At 49.6% G+C, this 10,430-nt stretch overlaps 1 protein-coding gene across 1 annotated transcript; it reads right to left on the reverse strand.

Annotated features, from left to right (window-relative positions):
• Positions 1-6,827: 6,827 nt before the first annotated feature.
• Positions 6,828-7,718, reverse strand: TSSK6 (testis specific serine kinase 6). Its single transcript, XM_049804204.1, has one exon. It carries the CDS (start codon positions 7,659-7,661, stop codon positions 6,828-6,830), a length of 834 nt encoding a protein of 277 aa, XP_049660161.1. The 5' UTR covers positions 7,662-7,718.
• Positions 7,719-10,430: the final 2,712 nt, after the last annotated feature.

Here is a 10,430-nt window from a genome sequence, read left to right on the forward strand (position 1 = left end):
AATATGAAAAGGCTCCAGTTTCATAATGAAATTAAGTTTGTGCTGAGCCGTTGGTCTGAAGTTTAGATCCTGCACGATGTCTTGAGAATAGCATTTGTAATAGGTTTAATCTGCTGACAGACTGATGCTCCGTCCCAAAACCACCAGCACAGTTGTCTCCATGAATGTCTTCCTGCCAGGCGCTGCCTGAAACAGTCTAACAAAAGATAGAAAACTGAAGTTGCTTTTTCTGCTGTGAAGATGAAATGAAATACATGGCGGCTGCAGGAAAGGCTACAGCCACCATGGCAGATTTCCTCCAGGGAATGTCCTGAATATTTTTCTGCCCTGAGTCACGTCTCTCGCTCGCGTCTTCATAGTTAACCACACCGCTGAATCAGAAAGTATTGCACGATGAGCTCAAGATGTACACAGGCAAGCGGCTGTCCTGCTTGCTACCCAGGCTGGCTGAGCTCTACCTCCCCATCCGCAGCTCCCCCATGCCACCGCCGCTGCCCTGCCTGCGGCCGCGCTGCTTCCCCAGGCGCATCGTTCCCCATCTTCCCTTCTCGGACTCAGGAGGTCTGTCCTCGCCTGTGCCTGGGCCACCCCTCTGCACGACGGATGCTTCCTTCAGCAGCGGTAGTTTCCTTCTACTCTGACACGGTGGTTTGAAGACCTGTTGTTTCTGAGGACTTGCTTGTGATATCTCTCCCCCTCTTTACAGGAATATGTGTATTTCTCTGAAGGCTGTGTGTAGTAGGTCCAACCCTCCCATGGGTCTTTCCTCCAGCAATTCCCTGGATCCATCACTAGTAAAAAACCATAGCTCTCAGTATTGGAAAAGATGATTGGCGCTATCATGCACAGAAAGCAAGACTGCTTTCCTTGAGATTTATTCATCAATTATAGTTTGCCCTGGATGGCGCAGTTCGAACCATTTTCTGGACAGGGAGAAATACGTCAAATAGAGAGGAAGCTATTGTTATAGGAAATGACTGGGTGCATGCATATGTGTATGATTGTGTGGTTTAGGTCTTCCATAATAGCTGTGCTATTAACAAGCTGATGAACATGCAAATGAGGAGCCAAGAATTATCATTATATTTGAGACAACAACGTGTATTTTGGGTTTTTTGCTTGTAATTAATGAGAATGTTGTCTGGTTCGTTGGTGTCCCCTAGGTGAGGTTGGTTGTTTGCTGTGCTCTGCTAGGAGGACGTAGCAGCCAGTGCGCTGTGCTAATCTTGCCTCTCCTTTTTGCAAACCCCCTTTTGCCTGCACCCACTGAGCCCTACCTCGTACTTGTGGTGGAACTCCAACAGCTCACCAGCCTTCAGGCTGGGGATGCCAATGTCTGAGTTCAAGCTAAAGCCATGTCACCTGCAGTGAATGCTCCAGCTGTATTTTTAATTAAGGTTTTAATGGAAATGGTGCATTTGTCCATCTCTGGAGAACATACTTATACGACAGCGCTGTGCAGAGCATTATGAAAAAAAACGATGTTGCCAGTTACACTTCCAGTGGGTCAATACAGTACGTGGAGAATAAGCAAAGTGACCATATGGAGGAGGAGTGGTCAGGGATTTCTTAAGGGCTTGTCTGATGGTGCTCAGTTCCCTCAGCTACTCTTTACTTTAAAACCATTTAGTAGGATTTGAGAGCTCTCGGCATGTGGTGGGATCCAACCCCTTTGTAAATACGCTCCTATGAGGGCGCAAGGTGATCTGTGAACCCGTCAGCTACTGTGCTGACTCTGATGCTGCTGCTATTGACTTTGTCTCGTTATTGGTGTTAAATTGGTTTGCTAAGAGGCTTTCAATGAGTTTCTTTTTTTTTTTTTTAGCAGGAATCACTTGTCTTGTAAAGCACCCTGTGAGCTGTGCTGCCCAGAAATGCTTCTCTGATGCTAGGTAATACGTGAGGCAAACAGATCACCACGGTGTCCTACCGTTTGTTCTTTGTGAGGCTGCCAACAGATTGCATGGTCCAAGAGAAGGTCCTCTCCTGTGGCCAAGGTGCCTCTCATTTAAGAGGCGAGATCTTCTGCGGCAGGGATGATCAATAACATCTGTACACAGGACGTCTCCTAATAGGGCTCCTGTGACATTTAGGTGCTACCTGAACATACTGAACATCTGTCAACTGAGAGAAAGAAACACCACTTATGACCTTCAAGGAATCTGATGGTTGCTGCTGTGGCTGATAATAACGTGAGAAGGAACGTGGGTGGGAGGGGACCTTGGAGGTCTCCAGTCTAACGTCCTGCTCAAGGCAGGGTCAGCTCTGAGATAAGACCAGGCTGCCTGGGACTTTGTCCGGTCAGCCCTTAAAAATCTCCAAGGATGGAGATGGCACCACCTCTCTGGGCAACCTGGGCTCACGTTACATCCCGTGGACTGTTGAAAAGGGGTGTTAAATGCATTTAAGAAATTTGGATCCCGTATTCAGAGCATGGAAAAGAAGCTCTAGCCACCTGCTTTTGTAGTATTTCCTTTCATTCATTTATGAGATAAAACGAGATTGATTTGGAAGCAGTTTTGGAAGAGGCAATTCACGTGCCTTTCCAGGCTATCAGATATTGTTGAATTTATTATCATTTCAAGACGGAGTCATGATCTGACCAGAAGACTGGAGGCCCAGGAAGTTTTGAACTGTAATGTAAAATGAAACCCTCTTGGCTTGAGGTAAGCCACTTAGTCTGCTCGCTATAGCATGGGGAGAATAATATTTACCACTTGGTGCTAGTGCGAGGATTAAAGTTTGCTAGGTGCTGTGAAAATGAAAATATTACTCACAGAAAGCTTCTTGTCTTCAAGGAAAATTATGCGCCTCCAAATCCTGTCCTTTGGTGAGAACCTCTTGTTAGGTTTTTTAAAAAAAATTACGTTTAATATAATCAAATGGCTTAAGACGGGAAAATGTTTGCCCCCTTTCTCCCTCCCTATCGCTTCCAACAGCCAAGTTAGTGTAGAGCCCTGCAGAGCGGTGGACCGTGAAAAGAGAAGAGGAGGAGATTTTGAACTGAAGAAGGGTTAAGATGCACACAACAGCATAGCGAGCCGTAACTTGGTACAGCGTGGGGTCTGAAAAGAGAGAGGAGGACGCTAGGTAGCTGGATAAAAGGCTGCTAGCACTAAAGACTGCATTTATGGAAAGGTTAATGTATTCAAGCAGAGTGAGGTATATTTATTTGCTAAATTGCCTGTTGAAAGCTTTGCCTTCCCAATGAGGCAGGGGCACTCTGGTATGTCTCTCACCCAACCTGCCCACGCTGGCTTGGCCAAGGGTAGTTGAAGCAGGTCATTAGCTGCAGGCTGGGCAGCCCAGCTTCGCTGCAGGCAGAAATGTACAGCCCTGAGAGAGCCAGCTCGAGAGTTAATGCAGGAATACATGAGGTGTTTGATTACCCAGCAGTAACCCTTTTCCCACAATTCATGAATATACTTATCTCCAGAGTTTTGTAACAAGTAGACTTTTAAATAGCTGAGTCCTAAAGCTTATCAGACACATCGGCTCTGACCTAAAATCTTGAAAGCAAATTTTGCTTAGCTGAAAAGGGAGCTTTAATGTCAACGTGCAGTGAATTTTCTCCCTTCCTTTCATTTGCCCGAAATAAAGACTGTATTGCAGGCAAGGTGATGCTGAATTTGGACAAAAGACCAGTGGGAGGAAAGTTATGCTAAAAGTCTGGAAGACGTCTTTGAAATTATTAAAGCCCTTCTCGTATTCAATGGGGTAAAATTGCTTCAAGATGCTTAGAAAATATCTCGAGAAAATGCTAAACACTCTATTCTGCTGAGTACCCTTCTGAGACTCCCTCTAACGGTTTTCAAGACATGGGTCTAAAAATCTGGAGGACTTTCCAGTGAGCCTGTCGGGTGACATAGGGCATGACAACAGCGGATAGTAGGGCTATGGACGGGGTAACGCCCAGACCGCGTAGAAAGCCAACAGGAGCCAGACAGTGGCATATCACAGAGCTGCCTTATACAGTCTCTGAACATTTCCCGTCTTGTCCTTGAAGAAGGATTAAATAAAATATATTTATTGTATCTTGCACGGTGATCAGCTCCCCCATTGAAAGTTATTTATTCGGTGCTGGTATTAGACAGGACCCTTCATTTCCAGATCGTGCCGCACCAGTACATTACAAACAGCCTGAAAAGGAGAGAGTCACATTGCAGAACGACATAGGTGGGACTGATAGGGATATTGATAACCCAGTGTGGCTGTTTATGCCTCCCACGGGTGCTCATTCAAAGTTCAAGGGCTCTCCCATAAATGCAGGGCGCTGTGATTCACGGCCGGGATAGCAGGGCTCATCTGCCAGAAGTCAGGGAAAGGGCACGTCCATCAACTGTGCACCTCCCAGGAAGGCTAAAAAGCTTTTCTACCCCCCTGAGGAGGAAATAAGCCCAGGGAAGCAGCGGGCTGAGCACACGCAGAGCCAGGAGGGGAGGGATGCTCGCAGAGCGTGGTCCCAGCCCCGCTGCCGGGGCACGGCAGAGGAGCCTCCTCCCCAGCCTGCTCAAGCCCTCTGGTTCTGCTCTCCTTCAGAACTGATTCCCCATTGGTGCAAATTAGAGAAGAATTGGTTTGGAGTCTTTAACTGTGATTTTTATTTTTAATCTACATAATTAGACTTGTAATGGACTATCTTCACAGTCTCGGGACTGCTCTGAGATCGTTACTGCTGGGCCCTGTGAGACTACCATCTGCGTGGAGAAGGCGAGGGCTGCCGGGCAGCCTTACGAGCCTCCTGTGGCTCCTTCAAAACACTCGCCACTTGAACCCCGGCTGCTTTCCCAAGCCACTCAAGGGGGTACATGCTTGCAAAACATTAGTCATCTGTCTCAACTCATGTCCTCAACAGATGCAACTGTTTAGGAGAATGTGGCGCTGAGGGGAGATTAATAGGGTCTGGGTTTCAGAATGACTCATTTTATATTAGCTGTGTCTTTAATGAAAGAAAATTAAAAGAAAGCAAAATGAGAGGCAACACAGTAGCACCAGGTCTGGCACCACGTTTCTGCTTCCCAGGTTGTGGGGAGGTGCTTGGAGGTAAGCAAGGGCTGGAGTGAGACAGGGGATGGAGCTGAGAAGGTACCTGGATATCCTGGGGTGTGGACTGGGCAGCTCTCCCAAAGGACGGTGGTGGCTTTGGGGAGGGATGAGGCTGACAGGGTGGTTGGAAGGGGAGTAGGAAAAGGAGAGTTGAGCCTTGCTGAAAATCTCACTACCCTGAAATCCGCCCCTTCGCTTCCCACATCCTTACGACTTCTCTCCTTTTCCATCCCCAGCATCCTCCTGATCCTTCCCAAGCCTGTTTCACCAACCACAGATGGCCCCAAGACGCCCTTCCTATCCCTCACTCTGTCTACTTTGGACTTTGCTGCTGCTATGAAGTTTTATTTTGCAGTTGCAGGGAGAAGAACAAAATAAATCTTCATTCTGGGGGTGGCAAAATTCATTGTAGCCCACGTGCTGAAAAGCCTTGGGCTGGCTCTACTGCCACATCTTGTTCTACTTAAACTGCTGCTTTTAATAGACCCCAAATGTTTTGCTTTGCCAAAGATGTTTCCTTCTCTTCCAGCAGAACCATGTGCACTGGTTTGCTCATGTAAGGAGTAGCCTGGCTGCGGGAGCTGCTGCCAGGGCTGTGTTGTGTTAGCTCACGTGGCACCAGCAGCACGAAGACTGGCGGACCACCCAACTGGAAATCTTCTGCTTGACTTCAGTTTCGGTGGCAGCTAGGTCGGAGATTGTTTAAAGGGGATTTGAAATGTCTCATGAAAGCACATTTCAGATGCCAGCTCCTACCTTTAATTAACCCTTTGAAAATGGCACTTGCCAGTAGGGATCTGTAGTAGATTTGGGGGCTTGCATTCAGAGTAATTGGTAAGTTTCTACGTTGAAGCTGGACAGCAGGTGTTAGCAAAGCAGTGCTCCTTTATATCTTTCCCATTTCAGGTTCTCCATGGTTAGTGGCATTTCCTTCTCATCGGATATCTTTTGGCAGAGATTTCAAATGTTGGTATGAATCAACATCTGAGAGATGTAGTTGAATGTAAGGCGTGGATGTCAAACCCACACCAAAACTTTTGGCTCGGTAATGCTGTCCAGTTGCCCGCAAAGATCCTGCTGTGAATTTGGGCTGTGAATATCACTGTGAGATCTAAATGGTGGTATCCAAATGATGCAAATTTTTCTCTGCAATAGTGATTTGCAGGACTGCTACTTCTCCCTGCCCATCAGCTCAAATACAGTTTGGTGGCAAATAGGGTTGAGGACAAGCCAAGACCCGTGTGAGAGCAGCTTTCCTTCTGCAGTCCCGGGCAGTGCCCTGTGGATACAGAGGGTGGGGAGCAGCAGAGAGGGGTAGCTGCGCGGGGTTTTCGGTGTTCATTTCGTGTAGTAGGGAGCAGGCGACATAAAGGACTGTGCTGGTGCACGTTGCACCTCGCCACCCTGCCCTGGCCACGCTGGCTCCATGGGAAAGCCCCAACCTGCCTGGCGGGGGTGCAGGTCCCCGCTGCGGTTGGGCAGCCGCTGCTGGTGTAAGCAGCCCAACGCTTTGCTCTTAACATAGCTGAGCTGCTAGCCCAGCGCGGTCACTGTGTCTTGAAACCCAACCCGCAGCAGGCTCACGTGTCTCCTTTGTGGAGGGATCTGGCCACCTTCTGAGAGCACATAGCCTTGCCGGTGCTTGAAGTTCAATCAGCTCCACATACAGGCACCCCAGGGGTCAAAATGATCAATAAAACACAGAAATGCTTTTCTACCACAGCATTGATTGCACTAAACTGTTACTGCTCTCCCGGGATCTCTGGGAAGGGCTTGCTCCTTCAGATGTCCCCCTTCAGCCAGCTGTTCTTGGCCACCTGCTCTACACCCGGCCTGGAGGCCGGGCTGAACTGGAGCAGTTGGGTGATGAGGGCTTGGCAGGGCTCCGGCAGCGGAGGCAGCCCCTCCGGGTACAGCACCCCTCTCTTCTGCTGCTGGGGCATGCTGTGGATGTGGGCGTCGTCAAAGGGCGTGTAGCCGGTCACCATCACGTAGAGCATCACCCCCAGGCTCCACATGTCGTACTTCTTGGCGTCGTAGGGGATGCCCATCAGCACCTCCGGGGAAGCGTAGGCTGCCGACCCACAGAACGTGGTGCTCAGGTCCGGGTAGCTGTTGGCCTCCTTGCTGAAGCCAAAGTCACTAAGTTTGGCCCGGCGGCCATCAGCGGTGAGCAGCACGTTCTCACACTTGAGATCCCGGTGCACCAAGTTGCGGTCATGCAGGTAGCGAACGGCCCCCACGACCTGTGCGAAGATGTCCCGGGCCTTGGGGACGCAGGGCAGCTTCCCCAGCTGCTGCACCAGCTGCAGCAGGTCAGTGGCTGCCGCCTCCATCACGATGTAGAGCTTCCCATTGCAGACCTCGATGAGCTCAAAGATGCGCACTATGTTGGGGTGCCGGATCTTGCGCACGATGGAGAGCTCCCGGGGCAGAAACTTGTACACGAAGGCTGGGGGTGCTCGTCGCCGGTCCACCACCTTGATGGCTAAGGGGCCCTTGTATTTGTCGGAGGTGGCCGCTTTCACCTTGGAGAAGCTGCCCTCCCCTAATGTGTGACCCAGCCTGTAGCCCAGCTCACAAAGTAGCTTCTCTCCCGCATTGTTTTTTGGCATGATGCGTGATCCCGATGGGCTTAATCGAAGCTGGTGTTTTGTTCCAGGATTTGAAATCTTTAATACATGGTGCGTGGCAGCTGTTGACCTTCGCTGTCGCCCATGGTCCCATGCGTGCCTCTGTGGGCTCCAGGGCTCACCCCAGTATTATGATGGAGTGGAATGTTGTGTGGCAGCGCCTTTGTGAGATGACAAGGGTGGCTGGTGGGTCCCCCCTGCTCAGAGGTGTCCCAGGCATACCCGTGCACACGCAGGGGGAGAACTCCCATGGGTGGATATTTTAGAGTTTTTATCTTTTCCATCTCTTCACTTGAGTTTTCGAAATAGGGCTCTTCGCATGATGAGAGTTCAAATGTCAGCTTTCTGGGATGAGGAATCCATTTGGGGACCTATACCAGTTTTCTGCAGGGTGTTAGTTATATTAAAATCAAAAGTGCACAGTGGCACAAAGGAGTGATTTCTACTGTCCCTAACTGCAAACCACCCTGGCTGCCTGTAAATATTTACTTTTTTATGATGATGGTGCAGAGAGCTATTTTACTAGGTAGGCCTTCTGACTTTGTGTGGTGCGGATAGGCAACTTTAAATGCATCTTTCAGAAGAAACAGCTTTTCAGTTTCTCCAACTTGGAATTGCTCTCCCTCTGTTTTTATCAAAGTGATATTCTGGAGACCTCCAGAGAAGGAGTGAGACCAGAGATCCTTCAGAGAGCTTCTGTAATTTAGATTTTTAAATGCTTTTAGTCAGTTTTAGTTGCCATAAGGTGACAGTTTATTGAAGCATGGGGCAGGAGCATAAGGTAGCTGGGCTGGGTCGCAACATCCACTCTGGAGCAAAGTGTCCCTCCCATTGCATGCTGCACCTCAGGCCAGTGTCAGCTCCTTCCTCCGGGTGCTGCATCCTTGGCTCTCACAAACAGTTGTTTCTGGTTTGTGCTGGGGTTTTTTAAGCTGCTTGAGGATCCTGTCCTCCCTGTGGAGCCCACATTTCCTTTCCAGCTGTACAAAGGAGCCTAGGACCACAAAATGTCCATCTTCCTAAATACCAACCTAAATTCTATTTTTAATTTCTGAATGTGTTTCATTCTGCAAATCGGTTCTAAAGAGGAATAAGACTCAACCGAAGATAGAAGAAAATCTTTCTCATCTTGTCAGTGTTCTGATGTAATGTGAGGAGATTAAATTAATTAAAAACTGCAAACAGGTCTATATGTGCTGCGGGGGCGCTTTGCCTGGACTCCTAAGGGCAAGTAATGGAATTGTCACGTCGAGTTTTATCTGCTGTAGAAGTTGTGAGTCAAAACCAAACCACTTTCTCACTTCGGATGCTATTTCTACAGGCCAGTTGGAAGTATGGGAGTTCGGCGTGCCGTGGAAGCGCAGTTGCCAGGCGTGTATCATCAGGCACGCACCGTCAGGCATGCTGGCAAAAGGCCAGGCAAGCCGCACGTACGTTGCACGATGGAGGATTTGCTCCTGCGCAGAGGCTACCCTGTCTGGAAACGTTCGAGGTCAGGCTGGACGGGGCTCTGAGCAACCTGATCTAGTTGAAGATGCCCCTGCTCGTTGCGGGGGGGGTTGGACTAGATGACCTTTAAAGGTCCCTTTCAACCCACGTTATTCTATGAGTCTACGATTCTATGCTGGCCACTGAGGAATGTCCTCGGTCCATCCTTATCCCCTCTGAAGAGAGCGGAGGCCCCACGTGACGGCCAGGGCTATGCCTGGGGCTGATGTCTGCACGGAGGCCGAGTGGAGGGAATCCCACACGCACTCAGAGGTGCAGGACACGACCCAGCCAACGCTCTCTTTCTGTTTGAGCCATCAAATAAACGCCCCCAGATTTCTTACTTCTGAAGTGGATCTGAAAGAAGCCGTTTCCAGAAGTTCCCGTTCAGAAACTGCTGTTACTCAAACACAAAAAAAATCCCACCTAGCAATCAGTAGGCCAGATGCAGAAAGCCATTTTGCTGGATACACATGATTTCCTGGCACTTCTCCTCAGCCCGTGAGTCATAACCACAGTGACTTCAGCAGAGCCCTGAGCTGGACTTTTCACAGGAGCTGGGAGCTTTGTGGTGGCTAAACATAACTGAACCAACGTGGGCATTTTTACAAGGGAAAATGCTTAGACCAGGCACCCCTTCCCCGCTTACTAGCGAGCACCTCTGGAAAATGCCATCGTCGCACGCTCTGACAGAGAGACGGGTGTGTGTGGAGCTCTCTATAGGGGTTTGGCTGACGCTCAGTGTATCTTTTAAAACAGGAACGGGAGTTCACGTTAGAGATGCATTCCCAAAGCCTACAGGTAAAATCCTCCTTTACGAGAAACCTCTTTGAAGCCCCCCATAATAACACAGCCAGAAGAGGTGGTGTCCAAACCGCAGCAGAAAAACCGAAGCGGCAGCTACGAACTGTGTTGCAATGGTAAGGACTAACTTTGTGGAGTCCCGCATTGCTGGTAGCTCTCTATCTGCTCGAGGGAGCTTGTCTCTTTGGGGAGGTTTTCAGCAAGCTTGGCTGAGGAGGACGGTTTCAGGCTCAGTAAGCCCTCCTCAAAGCCCAGAAAAAGCACCGTGCAGTTAGATGCTGCAGGAGCATCCCGGGGCTGCAGGGCTTGAGCAGTGCCTCGGAGGGAAGAAAGCCCTGGTGAAAACAGGGACGGAGCAGCTGTCGTAGCAAACGCTCCCCCTCCTGTAGGCCCCAGGCTAAAACTCTGCGAGCTGGCAGTGCTGCCAGGGCTGCAGACAGCTTTACTGTCCATCTCCGT

Source organism: Accipiter gentilis, chromosome 1 (assembly GCF_929443795.1).
Source record: "Accipiter gentilis chromosome 1, bAccGen1.1, whole genome shotgun sequence".
NCBI lineage: Eukaryota > Metazoa > Chordata > Aves > Accipitriformes > Accipitridae > Astur > Astur gentilis.

Bases quoted from the DNA above. Each gene is read 5' to 3' on its own strand.
- TSSK6 (XM_049804204.1), bottom strand. From the start codon at position 7,661: ATGCCAAAAAACAATGCGGGAGAGAAGCTACTTTGTGAGCTGGGCTAC.